General features: G+C 38.2%; 1 protein-coding gene across 7 annotated transcripts; it reads left to right on the top strand.

The window, feature by feature from the left end:
• On the top strand, window positions 1-27,100 carry LOC102229836 (high affinity cationic amino acid transporter 1-like). 7 transcript variants are annotated; one of them, XM_023350904.1, is made up of 15 exons: window positions 1,379-1,503; window positions 8,681-9,081; window positions 9,167-9,322; window positions 10,852-10,976; window positions 18,295-18,695; window positions 18,781-18,936; window positions 19,611-19,782; window positions 19,870-20,003; window positions 20,087-20,309; window positions 21,388-21,527; window positions 22,119-22,221; window positions 22,668-22,864; window positions 22,950-23,101; window positions 24,203-24,311; window positions 24,400-27,100. In XM_023350904.1, exons 5-15 carry the CDS (start codon window positions 18,326-18,328, stop codon window positions 24,567-24,569), a joined length of 1,926 nt encoding a protein of 641 aa, XP_023206672.1. In that variant the 5' UTR covers window positions 1,379-1,503; window positions 8,681-9,081; window positions 9,167-9,322; window positions 10,852-10,976; window positions 18,295-18,325; the 3' UTR covers window positions 24,570-27,100. The 7 variants fall into 7 exon arrangements, with proteins under 7 accessions (XP_023206670.1, XP_023206672.1, XP_023206669.1 ...); XM_023350902.1 differs by lacking the exons at window positions 1,379-1,503; window positions 10,852-10,976 and adding an exon at window positions 1-1,362; XM_023350901.1 differs by lacking the exon at window positions 10,852-10,976.
• Window positions 27,101-27,706: the final 606 nt, after the last annotated feature.

Below are 27,706 nucleotides of genomic sequence, written 5' to 3'. Positions count from 1 at the left end.
ATTGTTTGCCAAAATCACACAATGTAACTACACTTGTCTTTTATATGTTGCCATGATTTAATCTTTTGAGGCAATTGGTTTGCATAAATTTAAGTAAATATGACCTATTTCCCTGCTCCACATACTTAGCTAGCAATTTGCTAGCTAAGTACTGTATATAAAATCAATTGGGCAGCACTTATGTGGATAAATTCCCTTGTTGATGTTAAAGATCGGAAGAAAAGTGACAAACTGATTTGACATAAGAATGTGACAGTAGCCCATATACAGTATGTAGAATATGATAAACACACAACACTTCAAACTTTGTAGCAGGTGAGCTACCACAGCAGAAGACCACATCTACTGTGGAATTCATACTGTAATTCATACAGGTTCACCAGAACTGGACATTAAACAAAGTCTTGATTTTTGCTGCAACCTTCGGTCAAAATGTGACGTAAACAACAAGAAAGAATGAATTCAGTGAGTCTTGTATCAACAGATCAGGATGGTGGTTTTGGTATAATTTCTTGGCACACCCTAACCATATCGAAGCACTGGTGCTCAAATTGTCCATCTCTTTATTTTAACAGCATCTCTGTCTTTTGAGGACTGCTTCCAGGAACATACTGAACTCTGTCACAAAGCTCAAATAATCTCAAACTAGTTTCCAGTTTCCTGCAGCACAATTACAAGACCCTATCCCAACAGAGAACTTTTGTAAAGTTGTGGAACAAATCCTTATCACGGATCGCCACAGAAATCTGCAGTGACTGTGTGATGGTGTCATGTCAATACTGACCAAAATCTCAGAGCAATGTTTCTGACACCTTGAGGAATGTACTCCATGAGGAAATTAGGGGGCGATGAAGGCAAACTGAAGTCCAACTCATTACTAGTCAGGTGTTCCTAATAAATTGGCCTATGAGTGTAATAGTGACTTTTGCATTAAATGCTGTAAAAGTTGTGTAGACAAACCTAAATCCTGATGTAGATTTGTGTTATCTATGAAGATCCAGGCTAGGTTAAGAGGATCACCACCACTCAGCCACAGCAGGACACTGGGAGAATGGAGCGTAGCAGCTTTGTTTCCCCCCACAGAGTCTTTTACAACTTCACAAGAAATTCATAATCATCCAGCGTTGAAAAGAACAGCAGGGACAGATGTGAAGGCACGCATACTGATGGGCTATAGGGGTAATTTTAAAACTGAGACATGGCCGGAGGACACGCTGTGCTCTGATCTCCATCCTAGGTACCTCAGAGATCCTAAGGACGCCCTGGAGGAGCATTAACTTGTGAACCGCGCCATCTAGCGGCTGTGCAAATCACCTGCAGCGCACAGCATCGGGTGGAGCCACAGGCGCCACCGACAGCTGGGTGGGTGGACTCCTTTTTTTTTTTTTTTCTCCGTGTGTGAGAGAGAGTACTTGAACACCTCCATGCGCGTGCCCTTCCTACGGAATCATCTGTCAGTTTCCTGAAGGGGGAAAACTAAAGCTGTTTGTTGCTGATTTGAAAGTAAGTGATTGTTAATTATTCTGTTTTCGAATGAAAGAGGAGGGCAAAAACTCAGCAGCCGCGCGGGTTTCATCTGAGCCACGCTCCCGCTGCAGTTGTTAATAAGGAAGCAGCGCACATGGACTCCGAGAGGACGAACGGATCATCCGGCTGATGCAATAAAACTTCAGGGCATCTCAGAGAAGATCCACTCTTCACATTAGCAGACTTTGAAGTTTCAGAGTGTGGCGTAAATTGTCAAGAAACCTAAGCATCGAGGCAAGTTTAAAGAAGTTTTGTTGATGTTTACACTTTTAAAAAGTGTGAGCACTGCAGGCGGAGGAACATTTCCTTTTATAGGAGTGCGCTTCACAGCTGTAGTTCTGGCGGATGAACTCACGTGAACCCAAAACACGTATGAATTAAACTTCCTGTTCTCTGAGGCAGGTTTAGGACCTGTTTTAATTTATCTACAGTAAATTAGAAAGGAATCCAAGTCACTGAGATCACAACGTTTTGTTTTCCAAATCAGTTGTGTTACATTGTGAAACTTAATTATTTTCAGAGACGACCCAAAGTTATTTGAGACTGAAGCAGAGTTTATTTGTGGGGCACTTTCATTCCGTCCATACTTGATCATCTTTGAAATCAGCACTGACGTTGTTTATTTAACTAGTGATCAATGAATTTAAAAGACACAAAGATTCAGCACTTTCTTCTTAATTTGTGTTCAGGCTTGTTGGTCTGGACATTTTCATTTCCCTGACTGAATTTCATGAACGTAAAATAACCAGACAAAAAGCCTAGACGGCCAAAGGTTTTTAGGTTATAATATGTGTAATAAAGGGTTAATAATTATTTCAGAATCAGTTAGGCAATCATTTTCATGTATTTTATCTGCAGACAATATTTGTTGATTTATTTTACCGTTGGCCTTCCAGAGACTGAATGCACCAAAGTTAACTATGACGGTCAGATTTCAGATCATCATAGCATCCTGACTCTTTGTAAAAGGAAAACAGAATTCAAATTGGAGTAACAGAATTCTTAAATTCAGCATCTGCATCAGTCCCTCTTCCTCCCAACAGAACCATGCTTATCCTAAAACTTGGTTGGAAATATGTCTTTTTCTCAGAGGGAATGAAATTAGGGGTGTTGTTAACAAATATTTTAGTAATCGAGTAATCTATCGATTATTCTTATGATTAGTCGAGTAATCGGATAAAAAAAGATACAGTAAAACATTGGTAAATCTAACATAACAGCAAAGTTACTATCGGATATCAACATCAGTCCACTTTTTCATATTTAAGCATCCCTAACAATTACTTTTCTGTAGTTTAGAAAATTAACCTGTAACTACAATAGTTCACTTTTTAAGTTAAGCTGAAGAAAAATTATACAAAAATCTGAAATTATATTCAATGTAATAATAAAGAGGCAGGCTCACAAATACGCTTAGAAAACAAAAAGTCACTCCAGATTGTCCACTCCAGATTTTCGTTTATGTATTCGTCTTCAGTCAATTTAATAGATGAACTCTCACCTTGCCCAGACATTTATAGCTTTTGTGTTTATGTTAGCGACGGGATTTGACATCTTTGTTCATCACACACAGAAACATCTACCAGCTACGTGCCGCCATGAAGTGCTTCGCCACCCATTTGTTGAGACCGGGATGGTATGAAATACATTTTCCGGTTCGTCCGTAAAGCTACACTTACGTTAATCAAATAATGCGCAGCCGCCCGCAGTGTTCAGTCTATCTGCTCACCTGTATAAATACACCTACGGCGCTCGTCCCCACCGTTCGCTCTGAACCGCCACCAGGCAGCAGCTCCGAGAGGAGAAAAGCTGCCGTACTCCAAGCTTCGCTCCCGTCATTTTAAGGTTGCGTATTGGTCCCCCGAAAAACGACAAAGACCTGGACATTATCATCAATCAATAAAATCCTCTCAGGCCGAATTTGAAAACTGGACGTTATGCTGCTAACACTTAGCTTTCATCAGTAACTCAGGCGGAAGTGAGAGCGCTGTCCAATGCCAGTAATAACCCGGCCGGAACACGGTGCGCTAAATAATAAAATATAACTTAACAAAGCTTTGAGGCAGATAAATTTTCCTCGAGGAATTTTAATAATTGAGGTACTCGAATCACTCAAGGAATCGTTTCAGCCCTAAATGAATCGACTAATTATTTGCTTTTAAAGTTATTGCTATGATGATTCTGTATTTGCTTCTACAACTTGAGTTTGAAAATGAACACCAATTACTACAACGAAGAAATTAACAAATAACTCAGAGTTCAGAGTTTTTGTCATAACGGTTAATTAGCCTTACCAAGGTTCTTAAAATAAATGCAAATACATTCAAGGTAGTAATTAATTCCCCTAATAAGCAGTGTTGCCACCAGACAAGGAACCATAAAATTAATAGTTCTTTTTTAAATATATTTTTGGAGCAATGCTACAGGCAGGGTTATTACCAAGAGGTCAGGCACTTATCAAGGATACATGAGGAGATATGTGATTAAGCTTCTGTGTGTTATTTTGTGCTGTAGCTTGCCTTGCCTCCTTTAACCTTTTTATTCTGTTGGAAATGTATGCTGCAACATAACCCAAAACTGGGAAAACTGTAGAAAGAAAAAAAGATGCGTACTTTTGAATATTTTTTTAGAAATAAAAATGTAAACATTGCAATTTGTATTCAGCTGTCATTGAGTCAATATGGTGTGGAACTACCTTTGACCGCAGTTATATCTACAAGTATTCATATTGTTTTCATGTGCTTGTACCAGGAGACTAAGATGTTTGTCCATTCGTCTTTAGCTCAAGTTCAGTCATATTGGGTAGAAAACATGGACATGGAGTCTTGTCATAGATTCTCAGTTGTGTTGTCCTAGTTGGCAATCTTTACTCATGAATATCTTTTGAACTAAGCCATTCACTTGTAGATCTGGCTATAGGGTTGTTCACCTGGAAGGATGTAAATCCTCACCCTAGTCTCTAGTCTTTTGCAGCCTTTAACACGTTTTCTATCAGGACTTTTTGGAAAATGGAAGAACAGCTCCTTCCACCTTCCCATGGAGTCTGATTAGCATTTATACCTCCCAGGATAATGCTACCTTTCAACATGGTGTCTTGCATAATACTTGCATGAGAGCCCAAACCTTCAGTTGTGGAGTTCCATATGTTTGCTGTGTGCCCCCCATGGCTTGTGCTATAGTGAAAACCTAACTTTGGCTTTTTCCCAAGAATTAATTTATTTTTTACTCTCTTAATGCACGATGCCGATTGTTTCTGTCAATATGTTCTCTCATTAAAGCTTGGGAACTTTGCAGCTCCTTTAGTTACCATGGTGTATGGAGCTACATTCCTGCCAAAAACTCAAAGGAATGCATTAAACAATTACAATAGTGCATATATTAACTGAAAAAGCATATGGTTCTGATTATGACCACATTTATTAACTAAGAAAATGTTTAACTATGACTGCAGTAGCCACATTTTCATTTACAGATGGTGTATCAGAGAAAAGGGTGCCTAAAGACAAATACATGCCACACTTCTCAGATTTGTGTTTGTGGAAGCATTAAAACATATGTGTTTTGTTTCAACTTCACAATATGCACCAGTTTGTGTTGGTCTGTCTCATAAAGTGCCAATAAATTGAATTGAAGTTTGTGGTTTTAATGCTGCAAAACTTGGTATACTAGGTGCCAGGTGCTAGGCAAATACAAGGCACTGTAAAGTGTAAAGCATGATAGCATGTTGGTAATTAGCTTGAAACTTTTGGAAAAAAACTTGAAGTAGTTATGGTATGTCAACATTGCATCATCATGCTGAGCATCAGTGAGCAGGCACTGTGTGTACACTTCCAGTCCACTCACATCCCCTTTATATTCAAAAACTTCTGCCTGAAACCAATGTTTACATGAAGAGAATCTAATCAAATGAGTAATTACTTTGTAATTTATGCATTACTTAGCTGATCTGCTTTTAGAAGTTGTCTTTGAGGCCTAACTGTGACTGTCGGTATAAAAGTCATTTGAAGGAGTAAATGTATTGTGCCTGCAGGCAAACATTAAAGACTGTGGGACCAATTGCTTTCCTAAATTCATGCACATGCCGATACGAGTCATCAGCACAGAGATTGGCTGAGATGAGGGCAGTGTTCCATCCTTCCCACCCGCCTTTTTTAGCTCAGCTAAGACACACCACGTCATGTTCATTCTGCTGTGTATCTGTGTTGTTAATTCGGAGCCACTGACTCATCACAACACTCCTATTTTTATTTTTTTTTCCTGGACAGAGATGTGGCTAATGATCCCAATCACCAGCAGCATATAAGGAAACATTCCTGCTAGCCTATTTTAGCTTCAGGAGAAGGAAATACTTATAGTTTTCAGATAATTTTTTTTCCATTTGATTTTTTTTCTAGTGTCTATATTTGGCTATTTGGTTCAGTTTGTTTTGGCAACTGCATATGGGTCAGTGTAACAGTTCAGTATGACCTGGGCACGCACCTTAAAATTGTTTGGCTTCAACTGAGGTTTGTTTACTGCTTGAAATAGATAATAAGGCAACAATAAAGTACCACAATTTTTTATTACAAATATTAAAATTTCATCCTGAGAAATTGTAAATTGCATATATTTAGGCAAAAATACTATGGTAAAGTTACCACAGTATCTTTACTGAAACGTATACTAGGAGCATTTCAGACTGGCCTATACTTAGTCAAATCCCAGACTATAAATGTTGTATAGGATAGATAAACAGATATACAATTTTGGACCAATGCTGATATCCTAGGTTAATATTGCTGCTATGACCAATGACCATTTCACTACCCCTTAAAAGCCTTAAAAAACAACCATGTTATTGCTTCTCTGCTTCAGTTAAATTTCCACAATCCTGCACTGCATTACTATGACTGTCACATGAGCAAACAAATACCACGACTAACTTTCTGCCCCCTCCAAAATCAAGATAGAAATAAACTTTGGTTGTAAATATCTGTTTTATTTATCAGTCAGATACTCGCATATTAAAAATGACTAATACTTGGGGATACTGATGTTAGTGCCGATATATCGTGCATTTCTTGTACACAGGTATGCTATTCTCTCTTCTTTGTTCTAAACCTTCAAAATCAAACAGCATCCTTTCAAGAAGAAGAAAAAAAACACCAAAATGTTAAGGGATGTTTTGCCAATACATTTTTAGACCTCATGAACATAACATTTAAAATCTGCTCAGGATTTGTTTGATATAAGTTTCTAGATGTTGCTGCTATAACAAAAAGAAATAGTCCTATTAGGTTGCCTCAATCTACATATGAACTTGAAATGGTCTCTGAAGAGGAAGGGGGGTTTATTGGTGTCAAGACAGCTGCGTCTGAGGCCATGTGATATATCACTGTTCTATTTGTACACCAAATACCTGAATGGTTTGTACACAAATTGGCATCTGTGTCACATGTCAAGCCCCTGAGTGTAAATATGTCATCTAAAGCTGGCGGTAAGGTGATGTGCCATCTGGACAATCAAGCTTGGGAGCATTGTGAGAGTATAGGCAGCAGTGAAAGTCAGGAACCTGTGTTGATTTTGTTGTAAAACGGAAGTGAGTACTTTTCTTTATCATTTCAATTGCTGATGTATTGTTTTTGCAGAAGCTTGAAGCAATGACCGCAGTGTCACAATTGTTTAGCCGTTTCTGTTGATCAGACATTGTCCCCTTCCATTTTAACTCTTTTCAGTAGCAGGATATTGTACATGTTAGCTCCCTTAGTAATTGATATTTTACAAGAAAACTACAATAAAGCTGTAAGCTCAAACAAATTTGAAAGAAGCTAATTTAGCTTTCTGGAGGAACGGAGCATAATTGATGTAACTGGGACTAACTAAGAAAACTAAATGTGGAACATATTTTACAATAAGAGATATTCAAATAGTTAGTTCACCCGTATTTTAGGTGTGGACATTACACGTCAATCTGTCACTGGTTTTTGAATGAGGTGTGTTCATTAACCAGAAAGCTGCCCTAGACATTTTCAGATTAAATGCTGGATCTGTGGCATTAAGCCTGATTGCATGTTGTAAATTAGTACCATAAACTGATGAGCCTTTTTCCTGGAATGCCCATACACGGTAAAAAGATGTGATCTTAGGGTCATGCTTTTCTACACTGAGCACGAATTCAGTGCCTTGTGAAATCTTTGCACTCTCTCCACATTTTGCCGTGTCGTGTCACAACCACAAACTTCAATGCTTTTCATCGGGACTTTATATAAAGGATCAGCACAAATGAGTGTACAACTGGGGAGTGGAAGAGAAATGATAAAGGGTTTTAATTTTTGTTTTACAAATAAGATGCTGAAAAGTGTCACACACATTTGCTATGAGCACCCCCACAATTTTCTGTAATTGAAAATGCAAGCCTTTTCAGTAGGGATGGACTTAAAGAGTCCAATATGGACTTAAAGATTTATCACAATATTTTTTGTTACCACTTTGATAACAACAATAAGAACTATTGTTTTGGACCATATCAGAATGTCTCCTTCCACATGCTTGCGGTGTTCCATGCTTTTAGTGGCAAATACAAATAAATACAACTACATACTATACTTTCAAGCATTTTTTGGTAAAAAAACTTAAATAACTTTTTGTTCACTTGACAGCCATTCACTACTTTTTGATCTGTCATAATGAAAATGGAACGCTTACGAGGTTTGAATACTTTTTGTAAGTCGTAAGCATTGAATATAAGCATGTAGTAATAATCAATTGCATAGTAAATTAAAATGAGCTTGATAAATTCTAATGGTACTTTTTGAAGAGCAAATTTGTTTATAGACTAGAATTTATGGTTTCGGTTATTTGTGGTTTTTATTTTCATTTTATTTATGGTTTGTGGTCATTGTGTTTTATTTTGGATATTTAAAATACATTTAGTTCCATTGTGAAGTGTTCTTTACAAAGTTAAAGTTGTTGGACTTTGAAAGGGCAAACTTGCAATTTTACGCCGTTACCAATATGTTACTTGAAAATGGTCTGAAAACAACATTTCTCGCAATAATTTCTGGGCCAATTTATCATCCAGCAAAATTTGATATTGTGACAGGCATAACAGAATATCTTGTATTTTCAGATGTGTCATAATCCTGTCACCAATCCTGTCTTGTTCTGTCCACAGGTATTTTTGTGTCCCTTTGGCGCTAACAGAGATGATTCTGGCTAAATTACAAAGCATTGGGAAGCAGCTCCTGAGGGTGAAGGTTGTGGACTGCAGCACAGACGAAACCCGGCTGGCCCGATGCCTCAGCACCTTTGACCTGGTGGCCCTGGGCGTTGGGAGCACATTGGGTGCCGGTGTTTATGTGCTCTCTGGTGCCGTTGCTCGTGAAAACGCTGGACCTTGCATCGTCGTCTCATTTCTCATCGCTGCGCTAGCTTCCGTGCTAGCTGGTCTGTGCTATGCCGAGTTTGGAGCCCGTGTCCCAAGAACCGGGTCAGCTTACCTCTACAGCTATGTGACGGTGGGAGAACTGGGGGGTTATATCTCGGGCTGGAACCTCATTCTCTCCTATGTCATTGGTGAGATCACTTAGAAACAGGAAAGGGAAAGACCTGGCTGCTAATCTCTGTGATTTGTGAATTACCTGAAGATTTCTCTGTGCAGGAACTTCAAGTGTGGCGAGGGCTTGGAGCGCCGCCTTTGATGAGCTCACCGGAAAGCACATTGAAAAATTTTGCAATCAATACATGAAAATGAATATACCATGGCTCGCAGAATATCCAGACATGCTTGCTGTCTTCATCATACTCTCTCTGACAGGTTAGACACAATAATTTCTTTCCATGACTCCGGTACAGTGTGGATATGTTTAGAAAAATAAGGAATTAGATTTTTCATTCCTGGATCAGAATAAGAAAGACAACTTAGTATAGAACATTTGTTGTATTTCTATTTTTTATATATATGTTCTACCATCTAAACGTTGTACCTATTCATCCATTCGTTCATCACTCCCTCCTTCCATTTGTCCATCCCTCCTTTAATTATCTTATATAATAAATATAATAAAAGAAGTTTTGCAGAGAATAATATTTTGGATGAGTTTAAAAATATTGTTTGCCAAAATCACACAATGTAACTACACTTGTCTTTTATATGTTGCCATGATTTAATCTTTTGAGGCAATTGGTTTGCATAAATTTAAGTAAATATGACCTATTTCCCTGCTCCACATACTTAGCTAGCAATTTGCTAGCTAAGTACTGTATATAAAATCAATTGGGCAGCACTTATGTGGATAAATTCCCTTGTTGATGTTAAAGATCGGAAGAAAAGTGACAAACTGATTTGACATAAGAATGTGACAGTAGCCCATATACAGTATGTAGAATATGATAAACACACAACACTTCAAACTTTGTAGCAGGTGAGCTACCACAGCAGAAGACCACATCTACTGTGGAATTCATACTGTAATTCATACAGGTTCACCAGAACTGGACATTAAACAAAGTCTTGATTTTTGCTGCAACCTTCGGTCAAAATGTGACGTAAACAACAAGAAAGAATGAATTCAGTGAGTCTTGTATCAACAGATCAGGATGGTGGTTTTGGTATAATTTCTTGGCACACCCTAACCATATCGAAGCACTGGTGCTCAAATTGTCCATCTCTTTATTTTAACAGCATCTCTGTCTTTTGAGGACTGCTTCCAGGAACATACTGAACTCTGTCACAAAGCTCAAATAATCTCAAACTAGTTTCCAGTTTCCTGCAGCACAATTACAAGACCCTATCCCAACAGAGAACTTTTGTAAAGTTGTGGAACAAATCCTTATCACGGATCGCCACAGAAATCTGCAGTGACTGTGTGATGGTGTCATGTCAATACTGACCAAAATCTCAGAGCAATGTTTCTGACACCTTGAGGAATGTACTCCATGAGGAAATTAGGGGGCGATGAAGGCAAACTGAAGTCCAACTCATTACTAGTCAGGTGTTCCTAATAAATTGGCCTATGAGTGTAATAGTGACTTTTGCATTAAATGCTGTAAAAGTTGTGTAGACAAACCTAAATCCTGATGTAGATTTGTGTTATCTATGAAGATCCAGGCTAGGTTAAGAGGATCACCACCACTCAGCCACAGCAGGACACTGGGAGAATGGAGCGTAGCAGCTTTGTTTCCCCCCACAGAGTCTTTTACAACTTCACAAGAAATTCATAATCATCCAGCGTTGAAAAGAACAGCAGGGACAGATGTGAAGGCACGCATACTGATGGGCTATAGGGGTAATTTTAAAACTGAGACATGGCCGGAGGACACGCTGTGCTCTGATCTCCATCCTAGGTACCTCAGAGATCCTAAGGACGCCCTGGAGGAGCATTAACTTGTGAACCGCGCCATCTAGCGGCTGTGCAAATCACCTGCAGCGCACAGCATCGGGTGGAGCCACAGGCGCCACCGACAGCTGGGTGGGTGGACTCCTTTTTTTTTTTTTTTCTCCGTGTGTGAGAGAGAGTACTTGAACACCTCCATGCGCGTGCCCTTCCTACGGAATCATCTGTCAGTTTCCTGAAGGGGGAAAACTAAAGCTGTTTGTTGCTGATTTGAAAGTAAGTGATTGTTAATTATTCTGTTTTCGAATGAAAGAGGAGGGCAAAAACTCAGCAGCCGCGCGGGTTTCATCTGAGCCACGCTCCCGCTGCAGTTGTTAATAAGGAAGCAGCGCACATGGACTCCGAGAGGACGAACGGATCATCCGGCTGATGCAATAAAACTTCAGGGCATCTCAGAGAAGATCCACTCTTCACATTAGCAGACTTTGAAGTTTCAGAGTGTGGCGTAAATTGTCAAGAAACCTAAGCATCGAGGCAAGTTTAAAGAAGTTTTGTTGATGTTTACACTTTTAAAAAGTGTGAGCACTGCAGGCGGAGGAACATTTCCTTTTATAGGAGTGCGCTTCACAGCTGTAGTTCTGGCGGATGAACTCACGTGAACCCAAAACACGTATGAATTAAACTTCCTGTTCTCTGAGGCAGGTTTAGGACCTGTTTTAATTTATCTACAGTAAATTAGAAAGGAATCCAAGTCACTGAGATCACAACGTTTTGTTTTCCAAATCAGTTGTGTTACATTGTGAAACTTAATTATTTTCAGAGACGACCCAAAGTTATTTGAGACTGAAGCAGAGTTTATTTGTGGGGCACTTTCATTCCGTCCATACTTGATCATCTTTGAAATCAGCACTGACGTTGTTTATTTAACTAGTGATCAATGAATTTAAAAGACACAAAGATTCAGCACTTTCTTCTTAATTTGTGTTCAGGCTTGTTGGTCTGGACATTTTCATTTCCCTGACTGAATTTCATGAACGTAAAATAACCAGACAAAAAGCCTAGACGGCCAAAGGTTTTTAGGTTATAATATGTGTAATAAAGGGTTAATAATTATTTCAGAATCAGTTAGGCAATCATTTTCATGTATTTTATCTGCAGACAATATTTGTTGATTTATTTTACCGTTGGCCTTCCAGAGACTGAATGCACCAAAGTTAACTATGACGGTCAGATTTCAGATCATCATAGCATCCTGACTCTTTGTAAAAGGAAAACAGAATTCAAATTGGAGTAACAGAATTCTTAAATTCAGCATCTGCATCAGTCCCTCTTCCTCCCAACAGAACCATGCTTATCCTAAAACTTGGTTGGAAATATGTCTTTTTCTCAGAGGGAATGAAATTAGGGGTGTTGTTAACAAATATTTTAGTAATCGAGTAATCTATCGATTATTCTTATGATTAGTCGAGTAATCGGATAAAAAAAGATACAGTAAAACATTGGTAAATCTAACATAACAGCAAAGTTACTATCGGATATCAACATCAGTCCACTTTTTCATATTTAAGCATCCCTAACAATTACTTTTCTGTAGTTTAGAAAATTAACCTGTAACTACAATAGTTCACTTTTTAAGTTAAGCTGAAGAAAAATTATACAAAAATCTGAAATTATATTCAATGTAATAATAAAGAGGCAGGCTCACAAATACGCTTAGAAAACAAAAAGTCACTCCAGATTGTCCACTCCAGATTTTCGTTTATGTATTCGTCTTCAGTCAATTTAATAGATGAACTCTCACCTTGCCCAGACATTTATAGCTTTTGTGTTTATGTTAGCGACGGGATTTGACATCTTTGTTCATCACACACAGAAACATCTACCAGCTACGTGCCGCCATGAAGTGCTTCGCCACCCATTTGTTGAGACCGGGATGGTATGAAATACATTTTCCGGTTCGTCCGTAAAGCTACACTTACGTTAATCAAATAATGCGCAGCCGCCCGCAGTGTTCAGTCTATCTGCTCACCTGTATAAATACACCTACGGCGCTCGTCCCCACCGTTCGCTCTGAACCGCCACCAGGCAGCAGCTCCGAGAGGAGAAAAGCTGCCGTACTCCAAGCTTCGCTCCCGTCATTTTAAGGTTGCGTATTGGTCCCCCGAAAAACGACAAAGACCTGGACATTATCATCAATCAATAAAATCCTCTCAGGCCGAATTTGAAAACTGGACGTTATGCTGCTAACACTTAGCTTTCATCAGTAACTCAGGCGGAAGTGAGAGCGCTGTCCAATGCCAGTAATAACCCGGCCGGAACACGGTGCGCTAAATAATAAAATATAACTTAACAAAGCTTTGAGGCAGATAAATTTTCCTCGAGGAATTTTAATAATTGAGGTACTCGAATCACTCAAGGAATCGTTTCAGCCCTAAATGAATCGACTAATTATTTGCTTTTAAAGTTATTGCTATGATGATTCTGTATTTGCTTCTACAACTTGAGTTTGAAAATGAACACCAATTACTACAACGAAGAAATTAACAAATAACTCAGAGTTCAGAGTTTTTGTCATAACGGTTAATTAGCCTTACCAAGGTTCTTAAAATAAATGCAAATACATTCAAGGTAGTAATTAATTCCCCTAATAAGCAGTGTTGCCACCAGACAAGGAACCATAAAATTAATAGTTCTTTTTTAAATATATTTTTGGAGCAATGCTACAGGCAGGGTTATTACCAAGAGGTCAGGCACTTATCAAGGATACATGAGGAGATATGTGATTAAGCTTCTGTGTGTTATTTTGTGCTGTAGCTTGCCTTGCCTCCTTTAACCTTTTTATTCTGTTGGAAATGTATGCTGCAACATAACCCAAAACTGGGAAAACTGTAGAAAGAAAAAAAGATGCGTACTTTTGAATATTTTTTTAGAAATAAAAATGTAAACATTGCAATTTGTATTCAGCTGTCATTGAGTCAATATGGTGTGGAACTACCTTTGACCGCAGTTATATCTACAAGTATTCATATTGTTTTCATGTGCTTGTACCAGGAGACTAAGATGTTTGTCCATTCGTCTTTAGCTCAAGTTCAGTCATATTGGGTAGAAAACATGGACATGGAGTCTTGTCATAGATTCTCAGTTGTGTTGTCCTAGTTGGCAATCTTTACTCATGAATATCTTTTGAACTAAGCCATTCACTTGTAGATCTGGCTATAGGGTTGTTCACCTGGAAGGATGTAAATCCTCACCCTAGTCTCTAGTCTTTTGCAGCCTTTAACACGTTTTCTATCAGGACTTTTTGGAAAATGGAAGAACAGCTCCTTCCACCTTCCCATGGAGTCTGATTAGCATTTATACCTCCCAGGATAATGCTACCTTTCAACATGGTGTCTTGCATAATACTTGCATGAGAGCCCAAACCTTCAGTTGTGGAGTTCCATATGTTTGCTGTGTGCCCCCCATGGCTTGTGCTATAGTGAAAACCTAACTTTGGCTTTTTCCCAAGAATTAATTTATTTTTTACTCTCTTAATGCACGATGCCGATTGTTTCTGTCAATATGTTCTCTCATTAAAGCTTGGGAACTTTGCAGCTCCTTTAGTTACCATGGTGTATGGAGCTACATTCCTGCCAAAAACTCAAAGGAATGCATTAAACAATTACAATAGTGCATATATTAACTGAAAAAGCATATGGTTCTGATTATGACCACATTTATTAACTAAGAAAATGTTTAACTATGACTGCAGTAGCCACATTTTCATTTACAGATGGTGTATCAGAGAAAAGGGTGCCTAAAGACAAATACATGCCACACTTCTCAGATTTGTGTTTGTGGAAGCATTAAAACATATGTGTTTTGTTTCAACTTCACAATATGCACCAGTTTGTGTTGGTCTGTCTCATAAAGTGCCAATAAATTGAATTGAAGTTTGTGGTTTTAATGCTGCAAAACTTGGTATACTAGGTGCCAGGTGCTAGGCAAATACAAGGCACTGTAAAGTGTAAAGCATGATAGCATGTTGGTAATTAGCTTGAAACTTTTGGAAAAAAACTTGAAGTAGTTATGGTATGTCAACATTGCATCATCATGCTGAGCATCAGTGAGCAGGCACTGTGTGTACACTTCCAGTCCACTCACATCCCCTTTATATTCAAAAACTTCTGCCTGAAACCAATGTTTACATGAAGAGAATCTAATCAAATGAGTAATTACTTTGTAATTTATGCATTACTTAGCTGATCTGCTTTTAGAAGTTGTCTTTGAGGCCTAACTGTGACTGTCGGTATAAAAGTCATTTGAAGGAGTAAATGTATTGTGCCTGCAGGCAAACATTAAAGACTGTGGGACCAATTGCTTTCCTAAATTCATGCACATGCCGATACGAGTCATCAGCACAGAGATTGGCTGAGATGAGGGCAGTGTTCCATCCTTCCCACCCGCCTTTTTTAGCTCAGCTAAGACACACCACGTCATGTTCATTCTGCTGTGTATCTGTGTTGTTAATTCGGAGCCACTGACTCATCACAACACTCCTATTTTTATTTTTTTTTCCTGGACAGAGATGTGGCTAATGATCCCAATCACCAGCAGCATATAAGGAAACATTCCTGCTAGCCTATTTTAGCTTCAGGAGAAGGAAATACTTATAGTTTTCAGATAATTTTTTTTCCATTTGATTTTTTTTCTAGTGTCTATATTTGGCTATTTGGTTCAGTTTGTTTTGGCAACTGCATATGGGTCAGTGTAACAGTTCAGTATGACCTGGGCACGCACCTTAAAATTGTTTGGCTTCAACTGAGGTTTGTTTACTGCTTGAAATAGATAATAAGGCAACAATAAAGTACCACAATTTTTTATTACAAATATTAAAATTTCATCCTGAGAAATTGTAAATTGCATATATTTAGGCAAAAATACTATGGTAAAGTTACCACAGTATCTTTACTGAAACGTATACTAGGAGCATTTCAGACTGGCCTATACTTAGTCAAATCCCAGACTATAAATGTTGTATAGGATAGATAAACAGATATACAATTTTGGACCAATGCTGATATCCTAGGTTAATATTGCTGCTATGACCAATGACCATTTCACTACCCCTTAAAAGCCTTAAAAAACAACCATGTTATTGCTTCTCTGCTTCAGTTAAATTTCCACAATCCTGCACTGCATTACTATGACTGTCACATGAGCAAACAAATACCACGACTAACTTTCTGCCCCCTCCAAAATCAAGATAGAAATAAACTTTGGTTGTAAATATCTGTTTTATTTATCAGTCAGATACTCGCATATTAAAAATGACTAATACTTGGGGATACTGATGTTAGTGCCGATATATCGTGCATTTCTTGTACACAGGTATGCTATTCTCTCTTCTTTGTTCTAAACCTTCAAAATCAAACAGCATCCTTTCAAGAAGAAGAAAAAAAACACCAAAATGTTAAGGGATGTTTTGCCAATACATTTTTAGACCTCATGAACATAACATTTAAAATCTGCTCAGGATTTGTTTGATATAAGTTTCTAGATGTTGCTGCTATAACAAAAAGAAATAGTCCTATTAGGTTGCCTCAATCTACATATGAACTTGAAATGGTCTCTGAAGAGGAAGGGGGGTTTATTGGTGTCAAGACAGCTGCGTCTGAGGCCATGTGATATATCACTGTTCTATTTGTACACCAAATACCTGAATGGTTTGTACACAAATTGGCATCTGTGTCACATGTCAAGCCCCTGAGTGTAAATATGTCATCTAAAGCTGGCGGTAAGGTGATGTGCCATCTGGACAATCAAGCTTGGGAGCATTGTGAGAGTATAGGCAGCAGTGAAAGTCAGGAACCTGTGTTGATTTTGTTGTAAAACGGAAGTGAGTACTTTTCTTTATCATTTCAATTGCTGATGTATTGTTTTTGCAGAAGCTTGAAGCAATGACCGCAGTGTCACAATTGTTTAGCCGTTTCTGTTGATCAGACATTGTCCCCTTCCATTTTAACTCTTTTCAGTAGCAGGATATTGTACATGTTAGCTCCCTTAGTAATTGATATTTTACAAGAAAACTACAATAAAGCTGTAAGCTCAAACAAATTTGAAAGAAGCTAATTTAGCTTTCTGGAGGAACGGAGCATAATTGATGTAACTGGGACTAACTAAGAAAACTAAATGTGGAACATATTTTACAATAAGAGATATTCAAATAGTTAGTTCACCCGTATTTTAGGTGTGGACATTACACGTCAATCTGTCACTGGTTTTTGAATGAGGTGTGTTCATTAACCAGAAAGCTGCCCTAGACATTTTCAGATTAAATGCTGGATCTGTGGCATTAAGCCTGATTGCATGTTGTAAATTAGTACCATAAACTGATGAGCCTTTTTCCTGGAATGCCCATACACGGTAAAAAGATGTGATCTTAGGGTCATGCTTTTCTACACTGAGCACGAATTCAGTGCCTTGTGAAATCTTTGCACTCTCTCCACATTTTGCCGTGTCGTGTCACAACCACAAACTTCAATGCTTTTCATCGGGACTTTATATAAAGGATCAGCACAAATGAGTGTACAACTGGGGAGTGGAAGAGAAATGATAAAGGGTTTTAATTTTTGTTTTACAAATAAGATGCTGAAAAGTGTCACACACATTTGCTATGAGCACCCCCACAATTTTCTGTAATTGAAAATGCAAGCCTTTTCAGTAGGGATGGACTTAAAGAGTCCAATATGGACTTAAAGATTTATCACAATATTTTTTGTTACCACTTTGATAACAACAATAAGAACTATTGTTTTGGACCATATCAGAATGTCTCCTTCCACATGCTTGCGGTGTTCCATGCTTTTAGTGGCAAATACAAATAAATACAACTACATACTATACTTTCAAGCATTTTTTGGTAAAAAAACTTAAATAACTTTTTGTTCACTTGACAGCCATTCACTACTTTTTGATCTGTCATAATGAAAATGGAACGCTTACGAGGTTTGAATACTTTTTGTAAGTCGTAAGCATTGAATATAAGCATGTAGTAATAATCAATTGCATAGTAAATTAAAATGAGCTTGATAAATTCTAATGGTACTTTTTGAAGAGCAAATTTGTTTATAGACTAGAATTTATGGTTTCGGTTATTTGTGGTTTTTATTTTCATTTTATTTATGGTTTGTGGTCATTGTGTTTTATTTTGGATATTTAAAATACATTTAGTTCCATTGTGAAGTGTTCTTTACAAAGTTAAAGTTGTTGGACTTTGAAAGGGCAAACTTGCAATTTTACGCCGTTACCAATATGTTACTTGAAAATGGTCTGAAAACAACATTTCTCGCAATAATTTCTGGGCCAATTTATCATCCAGCAAAATTTGATATTGTGACAGGCATAACAGAATATCTTGTATTTTCAGATGTGTCATAATCCTGTCACCAATCCTGTCTTGTTCTGTCCACAGGTATTTTTGTGTCCCTTTGGCGCTAACAGAGATGATTCTGGCTAAATTACAAAGCATTGGGAAGCAGCTCCTGAGGGTGAAGGTTGTGGACTGCAGCACAGACGAAACCCGGCTGGCCCGATGCCTCAGCACCTTTGACCTGGTGGCCCTGGGCGTTGGGAGCACATTGGGTGCCGGTGTTTATGTGCTCTCTGGTGCCGTTGCTCGTGAAAACGCTGGACCTTGCATCGTCGTCTCATTTCTCATCGCTGCGCTAGCTTCCGTGCTAGCTGGTCTGTGCTATGCCGAGTTTGGAGCCCGTGTCCCAAGAACCGGGTCAGCTTACCTCTACAGCTATGTGACGGTGGGAGAACTGGGGGGTTATATCTCGGGCTGGAACCTCATTCTCTCCTATGTCATTGGTGAGATCACTTAGAAACAGGAAAGGGAAAGACCTGGCTGCTAATCTCTGTGATTTGTGAATTACCTGAAGATTTCTCTGTGCAGGAACTTCAAGTGTGGCGAGGGCTTGGAGCGCCGCCTTTGATGAGCTCACCGGAAAGCACATTGAAAAATTTTGCAATCAATACATGAAAATGAATATACCATGGCTCGCAGAATATCCAGACATGCTTGCTGTCTTCATCATACTCTCTCTGACAGGTTAGACACAATAATTTCTTTCCATGACTCCGGTACAGTGTGGATATGTTTAGAAAAATAAGGAATTAGATTTTTCATTCCTGGATCAGAATAAGAAAGACAACTTAGTATAGAACATTTGTTGTATTTCTATTTTTTATATATATGTTCTACCATCTAAACGTTGTACCTATTCATCCATTCGTTCATCACTCCCTCCTTCCATTTGTCCATCCCTCCTTTAATTATCCATCCATCTACGGCTACAACCTAAAAATATTTTACTAATCGATTTTTTTATTGACTATTTTGACGATTAATTGCATTAAAAAATTGTTGCATTTTGAAGATTTCTCTTTCAACTACTTACAGCTTTAGCATAATTACTGCTCTGAGTGTGTTACTGCTTTAGCAAATTGCTTTTTTGAGTCTGTATACTCCAGTTGACGATTAATCAATTGCTAAATTAGTTGACAATTATTCCATTAAACGATTAGTCACGATTAATCTGATTAATTGTTTCAGTTTCACATCCATCCATCTGTCATTCCTTCTTTTCTTGTTTCTTTTCTTTTCTTTAATTTTTTTTATTTTTGCGTAAACAATGGGCTTAAAAATTACAAGGTTTCTTCCCTCCACCCCCATTGTTTCTGTCATATATCCTATCATATTTTTTCCTTTTCAACTTTTCACAGCCTTGCTTGGTTTTGGAGTCAAAGAATCGGCCATGGTGAATAAAGTATTCACTTGCATCAATGTTCTTGTCCTGCTGTTTGTGATCATCTCTGGACTGGTTAAAGGAGACCTAAAAAACTGGAAACTGGACCCTGAAAAGATCCTCAATGCCACTGGAAACGCCACCCATAAGTAGGTTAAATAAAGATCAGTGTATTATGATTACCATCTCTAATTATCTTCATAAAGTAAATAAGTACTTTTTGTTCTTACTTCCAGTACCACATTTCCCCACCCTAAAAATGGAAGTCTTGGTGCAGGCGGCTTCATGCCGTTCGGGTGGACAGGAGTCCTGTCTGGTGCTGCTACCTGTTTTTATGCCTTTGTGGGGTTTGACTGCATTGCCACTACAGGTGACAGCAAATGCATTAACATGGGTAGTACACACACGAGCTCTGTTACCTGACATATCGTTTTTTGTTTATTTCCCCCTCAGGAGAGGAAGTGAAGAACCCCCAGAGGGCCATTCCCATCGGCATCGTGGCCTCTCTCCTCATCTGTTTTGTGGCTTACTTCGGAGTTTCGGCGGCTCTCACTGTTATGATGCCGTACTACCTGCTGGACAAGAACAACCCTCTTCCAGTGGCCTTTCAGTATGTAGGCTGGGAGGGAGCCACTTATGCAGTAACCATTGGCTCTTTATGTGCTCTGTCGACCAGGTAAGTGGGTCTCCTACTGCCTCTCAGCATGAGAAGCCACAGAGGGCGCGTAATTGTTCAGCAGGAATCTTTAGAAAATGAATAATTCATTTCAGCTACTCTGAGTAGTGAATTCTTTTACATAATGCTTTACTCGCTGGTAGCCAACAAGCTGCAGTTAAAGAATAGTAGGTTGGAAGGACTGGGGTGTATGAGGCAGGTGACAGATTAGAAAGATTGTCTTAGTTAGAAACATTTTGTCTGTTTTTGATACAATATGTAAATGCAAATTTTAAATCATTTAGATTCTGAAAGTAAATAATGATCCTTGTAGTATTTACTACAAGGTCAAATTTCTGGAAAAATATGGAATTTAACTATTTTCAATGTGTGGATAAATATGGAAAAAAAATAGTATGAACTTTTGTTTCCTTCTGTGTTTCATTCTTTGTTTTGTTGTTTCTTTCTTTGCTTTTTGGTTTCTTTCCTTATTTGTTTCTTTCTCTCCTTTTTTCATTCCTTCCTTTTTGTTTGTTTCTGAGGGATATATGTGTTTCTGAGTTTTATGTTTCCTCTTAAGTCTCTCGATTGAATATTAATGTCTAGCTTTAAACAATTAGTTCCCACATTTATTCAAGAATAGCAGTACCCCATGTGGAGACGCAGAAAGCCCTGCATGGAGGCCTAGGGAGAATATGAAATACTTCAAAAACAACTGGAGTTGCTCAGGAACCATAAAAAATAAGTGAAATACATTTTTTGTTCTTATTAAAGTAATTGCATAGACCACAGTTGGGTAGATCCAAATTTACACCACACTCGGGAATTATGCAAAAGTTCCAGTGGTGCATATTTTACTTTTACAAGATATACTCACAGAAAACTGACAAAAAGCTTAGTCAGCCATAAAGATACAACAATCAATTTTTGATAGCTCTTTAATAAGCATACAGTAAAATGTTAATAAAATGATTCTGTTGAGACATAAATGGCCCACATTATATGCTTTTTCTAACATACATATACATATCTGAGCTGTGTGTGTGTATGTGTTTTCCTTGACATTGCATGCTCTTTTCTCCCTCCCTGCACCAACCAGCTTGCTGGGCTCCATGTTCCCAATGCCAAGAGTGATCTGGGTCATGGCGGAGGATGGCCTGCTCTTCAAATGTTTGGCTAAAATCAGCACGCGAACCAAAACCCCGCTAACAGCTACAGTAACCTCCGGCATAGTCGCAGGTGAGCTCACACCCTAAACTCACTAACTGGCAGAATGCTGCACGACGTGTGGCGAAGCAGGCCCCTCAACACCTAACATGCAAACGCAGCACAAAGGCAGCAAACTTTAGCTGACGCAGCAGCTCTTCTGTTGGGCTGACAATGTTTGAGGGCTCGTGTGGAACAACAGCTACGTTCTAAAGTCTCCTCCTCCTCCCTTCATCCACGACGTAGCCTCCTTGGCTCCATGTTTCCGCTGCCACGCATTATCTTTGCTATGGCTCGTGACGGGGTGATTTTCTCGTTTCTGGCTCATGTCAGCAAGAGGAACACGCCCATCGTCTCCACCTTGGTGGCAGGGCTGATGTCTGGTAGGTGGCCGAGATAAAGCCAAAGTCAACAGTGCCCTCATGTGGAAGAAGGAGGGAGGGGAAAAATCACACAGAGTTGTAAATGTATTTGATCTTTACAGTAATAGATTGGCAGTTTTCTGCTTTATTTTTAGACTTTATTTTAATTAAAATACTGTGTCAATAATATTTAATCTAATTCTGCGGTGTGTTTTGTTGAAATTACTCTGCTGATGTGTATTTTCTCCTCTGTGCCCCGCAGCTATGATGGCTTTCCTGTTTGAGCTAAAGGACCTGGTGGACCTCATGTCTATTGGCACTTTGATGGCCTATACTCTGGTTGCTGCCTGTGTGTTGATACTCAGGTAGTTATTTTTCTCACCGTGTTTTATTAGACATGTAACCAAAACCAAATTCCAAGAAATATGCAATACTCCTGACTTTGAAGTTTAGATATATGCCATGAGAATAAATGAATTCTCAGATTAGAAATTGAACATTTAAAGGACTATCTCAGAATTCTCAAACTTTAGCACATACTCAAAGGTAGATTGTTTAAGTATTTTCTCCTAGTTTTTGATTTTCTCCTAGTTCTCTGGCCTGCTCCCTCCATCTCAGCATATATTTATAATTTTAAGTCTACTAGATTATAACACAATCTACATTGAGCTAGATTTTGTATTCAGGCACCCAGTTCTTGCTTTTAAAAGATATAAAATTTGTTTATTGTTAAATGATTTCACCTCATCTTTAAGTCCCGCCTCCCCATCCTTAGTGACTTGTCTGCTCTCTGTTTGCCTGTCATGTGAAGGTACCAGCCTGAGCAGCTGAGTACGGCCTATGAGATGGCCAACACCCAGGATGAGCCGGAGTCTTACAGTGAAGGGAACTCTGATGTCTTTCCTCAACCAGAAGATACGGTCAGCATCAAGAATCTCCTGTCCCCGTCCAACCCTGAACCCTCTCCTTTGTCTGGTCGTACAGTCAACATCTGCACCAGCATACTTGGTGAGCCATGGACGAGGATGAAAGTGAACAATTCATGTTGAACTGGCCCAGAGCGTGACGAGGTTTCCTTTTTTTTCTCCTCCAGTTGTTCTGATGTGTGTCTTCAGTGCTGTTGCTGCTCAACAAATTCTGGCCCCCTGGGCAGTGATTCTGATGAGTGTTACCATGGCGGCTATTGTACTTCTCACCTTTGTTATATTCAGGCAGCCTCAGAGCAAAGCCAAGCTGACCTTTAAGGTGAGTTTGAACTTTAAACCTTTTGCTAATTTTTTGTTGCTTTTACCTTTTCAATTTCTGGAATGTTACCAACACAAACATCTGTGTATTTTTGGGACATTTTATGTGATAGACCAACACAAAACAGCACCATCGCAGTATATTATTGAAGTAAAGCAGAGGTAAACAAGAATTTCAAACTCAGTGCTCCCAACTGCTTTCAGAAGCAATTCAATTAGTAAGCCATCCAGGGTTCATGTTGATAGTATCACTATTTGTCACGCATTCCCCAAATTTTTGATAATGGAGTAGCAAGAACAATGTCAGTTTTGAAATAAACCTATAAGAAGTCTCAATTATTGTTTTCTACAATTTATTTTGGAGACTTGGCAAACAAAATAAGGAGCTTTTGTCAGATCAGGGTGTTGGTTTGTAAACTACTCACATTGCATTTAGGTGTATGGATTAGAGCATAGTATTATAGTGAAGGTCATATTTGTATAGGTGTGGTTGCAGCTTGTGCACAAAGGTTTTGGCCTGTCTTGGTGATCAGATGCAGGTCTTGATTTGTCTTGGTTCAGGCAATTTGATTAGTCTTCCAAACTTTAGTTCGACTGTCAACATGTATTACTTTATATTAACTGAGAAAACAGCTCTCTGAAAGTGTTTTGCTTCCTTCTTCCTTTTCCTCTCATCACTGATATTTTGTGTTGGGCAGCTGCTTTGAAGAGCACAGAACTTCTGTTTATTTAGAAAAACTTTGCAAATGTCAAATATTTATTAAGCTTTCACACTGGGCCTGTAATACCCACTAGTACCACTACAGGAAGATTTTTGTGCAACTCCCTTTCAGTGATGAGGGTGAACCCAAATGATAGTTTTTGAACAATCTAAGTCAGACTAAGGTTTTTCTTGAATATTTTATTAATACTTTATTTAACCAGTGATGATATATAGAAACCTAACTGTGAAATCTTTTTTTTGCTCTTCTCACTTCTTTTGCTGGATTTCCTTCTAGATACATGAAGCCATTCATTCCATTTGTCTTGATAGATTTCAGAACTATGTTTTTGTGAAGGAGTTTTTTAAGGACACCTTTGGAAATGGATTCTCTCTCCACAGGTTCCCTTGTTGCCCTTCATTCCCATCATCAGCATGTTTGTCAATATCTACCTGATGATGCAGCTCAATAAAGGAACCTGGCTGCGCTTTACCATTTGGATGTTGATAGGTACTGGGTCTCAAGAGTGCAACATTTTCTGCCAGCTTTTCTAAGTATAGTCTGACCTTTCTGACCTGATATTCCTCCACTACTGCAGGTATCTTTATCTACTTCCTCTATGGCTTTTGGAACAGTGCAGAGGCGACCAGGTCTGATGCCTGCTCAATAAAAGGAGAGCCAATGACCAGAGAGAAGGAGTCCTTGAACACACCAAACTGCACTCGGGACGGAGAGGCTGATGAGGAAATGAGTGCTTACACACGTTGATATTCTCTGAAACAGCTGCACAGAAAACGCTACAGATCCATGCATGCATGCATCCTTGAATGTCTGTTTTTAAAGTTCGCCATCTCTGAACTGACAACTTGCCAAAACAACAAACACATTTTCAGTGGTATATTTGTTGTGCAGAATTAGCTGTGGCTCACAGACTCAGAGCCTAATGTTTTAATATTTGTTGCTTACTGTGAATTACAGAGATTATCGACAGAGCTGACAATCACCCACTCTACCATTCTGCCACAACACCTAACACATATATTAAGTGTTAGGTGCATTGAAAAAAATATATTCATGTTACTGAAAAAATAGTTGCTTCATACATTAATTTTACATCTCAAAGAAATGCATTATGCTGCTTTCGATGAGCTGCTCAAATTAGAGCAATACGCATTGCTCTAATCACAAATTAGAGCAATGCGTCAACGTATTGCAAATTAGCCGATCAATGACACAAGTTTGTTGGGTGTAAAGATGAGTGTTGTTTTTTTGAGGGGAAATTGCACGTTTTATCTGAAACCTGCAAAGCTGCTAATATGGAGTTTTTATCAGATACTTGAGAGGGATTATTTTAAGTGTCTTTTTCCCAAAGAGATGTCACAACTTTAAAGGTGAGATTCTTTAAACATTTGATACTTGTTAGGAGATGACAATGCAGTTTATTGTCTGTATATAAAGTATGCTCTGGAGTTTGAAAATCCGGTTTTTAGGAAAATGGAACATTTTATTTTTGGACCATTTTTACATTTTTGTGCATATGCATTTAAACAGAAAGAACAGTTTTATTGTGGTCAAGTTTTGTTTGAGTGGTCAAAACTCACTTAAGTTACTCTTCTCAAACTCACTGTAAACTGCAACAGGTGTCTCTTTAAAAAATTTCGTCCCAAGTACAGGGCCGAACCATTCGAGCCATTTGCCCAGCAATCAATGCTGAACTTATGCTTCAAAATTTAGTAGCTTTAAAGTTTCTGATTATGTTTCATCAGTAATACGTGGTTAGCATTACCACTGTGACTGTGTTGCATTTAACTCACTCACCAGTGATATTGCAGACATTGTATTATCATTTCTTCACAAGAGCAGCCAATATTTTGACCTTTTAGGTATTCTGCAGGTCAGTCTTACATGTCTAGAGATATGTCTTACAGCCACAATCTTTAGTAAACTTACATATTTCTCCTGCTAACTGTGCTTTCATGTGGAACATGCTAGGCTAATGCTAGCATGTCGATTCAGTTATGATGTGACTTGTTGATGATTTGGGCAAATATCTGATTGATTTTAGAAGAAACTTGCATTCAAAGGTTTATTCTCCTGTTTTATAAACTTAGTACTCTGCTTTGATCATCATAAAATTTAATGATCTATGTTTCAACTGCATTCTTGTCTCCACCATCAACAGTTGTCTGTTGTTCAACATATAGAACTAGTGATATGATAGACACACTCAAAGCTACAACAGTCAAAAGAGTCTCTTGTCTCTTTTGTGGTGATCTTCATTGCAAATTATTTTTAACACTTTTATTCTTTGTGAATATTCAGATTGTTAGATCAACAAAATAATCTGGAACAATTTTGCAACTTCATCTCCTCTACTTTTAAAAAACTCAGTTTCCTGGGAGGTTGGCTAACATAAAATCACCGTCTTTACACAATTAATGGATATAAAGAGTGAAGCTTACCAATAGATGCCTACACTGATCATGTAAATGTCTTGCTCTGGACCCTCTTCAAATGCTTGGGATTGTACTAGGACATGCCTAATTTGGACATAACCGAAGCAGGACTGTGCTATGTATGATACAATTTACTGATGATGACAGTGAAAGCTACTGTGACTGTGTGAAGACCCACCAGGCAGCTCAAACGTGAATGTTACATGTCAAAATGGCAACTAGGTGAAATGTGTGCATTAGAAAATTTCCATTTTAAATTTCTACCATGGATTTACCTATAAACTTGAATATGAATAGCATTAATATTGGGTTCTACTTATCTTCCGTTAACTTGTCTGCTGGACTTGAATTCAATTCTGGTAAATTAAATGGTTCCATGTCAGGACACTGCTCTATTTATTAACAGATCTTTGTGTTGACCTTTGTCACAGTGTCAGTGTGCTGGCTTTCATGTAAGATAACCAACAATGTAAATAAAATGTAACTATGCTCAGATTTTGTTGATTGTGTGATTGTGCGTCATAGAGTTGTTTTAATCCATGTTGTAAATACCAATAACAATATAAAGGAATATGCCAAATTTACTCAAGTTTGGTTGGCTTGTAAAGGTTTTTTTCACCTTCCAACTGAAGCATTTACCATGCAGACTATGGTACAGTGTTCAAATGCTATGTGACAAATGGACAGTTTGCTGGTTGCTCGTTTATACACATTAACCTACATTTTTTGTAGCATTTTGGTAAATATCTACAGTATATTCTGGTAGTATTTGTTTTCTGTGTCCATCATCTGTTTATGGATTTATTTGGTTCTGTAAATAAATGATGAATGTTAAAACCTAAATTTGTCGTCATTATTTATTTTATTTGTATTTTTTTTACATGGTATCGGATCTTCTAATTACTGAAATTGAAAAAAAATACAGTTGAAATTAAGTTTAACTTTAGTAATTGTGATGTGATAGTTAAATCTCTTGAAATGTTTCTTATGCTGCGCTGCACGTGCAACCTCTCTGTACTTTATGCTTTTAAGGAGTCTGTTTTCCTATTTTTTTGAAAGAGTCTTAATCATTAGGTCTCCAGACTTTCTGAAAACGTTTGCTGAAAAGATTTTCTCTCATTCATAGTGAAGTCCCTCAACATTTCAAATGAATATTGTTTATTAAGCCAGTTTCCCCCACTTTCCTACAAAAGGCTGCAAAAGTAAAGACATGATCTTGTTTGTTATGAGAGATAATTTAGCAGCCCCTGAACTTTTTCACATTTTGTCTGATTACAACCACAAACATTAATGTCTGTGTGTTTTTGAAAAGATAGACCAATGGAGAATGACATAATTGGGAAGTGGAAAAGAAAAATGTTTTTGAGGTGTTTTATTGATAAAATTCAGAACAGTGTGTAGCGCAGATATGTTACAGAAATACGTCCCCACAGCACGATTCTGCCACCA

This window comes from Xiphophorus maculatus, chromosome 18 (genome assembly GCF_002775205.1).
Source record: "Xiphophorus maculatus strain JP 163 A chromosome 18, X_maculatus-5.0-male, whole genome shotgun sequence".
Taxonomy (NCBI): Eukaryota; Metazoa; Chordata; class Actinopteri; order Cyprinodontiformes; family Poeciliidae; genus Xiphophorus; species Xiphophorus maculatus.
Note: the sequence above shows the minus strand (reverse complement) of the source record. Positions and strands in the feature narration are given on the sequence as shown.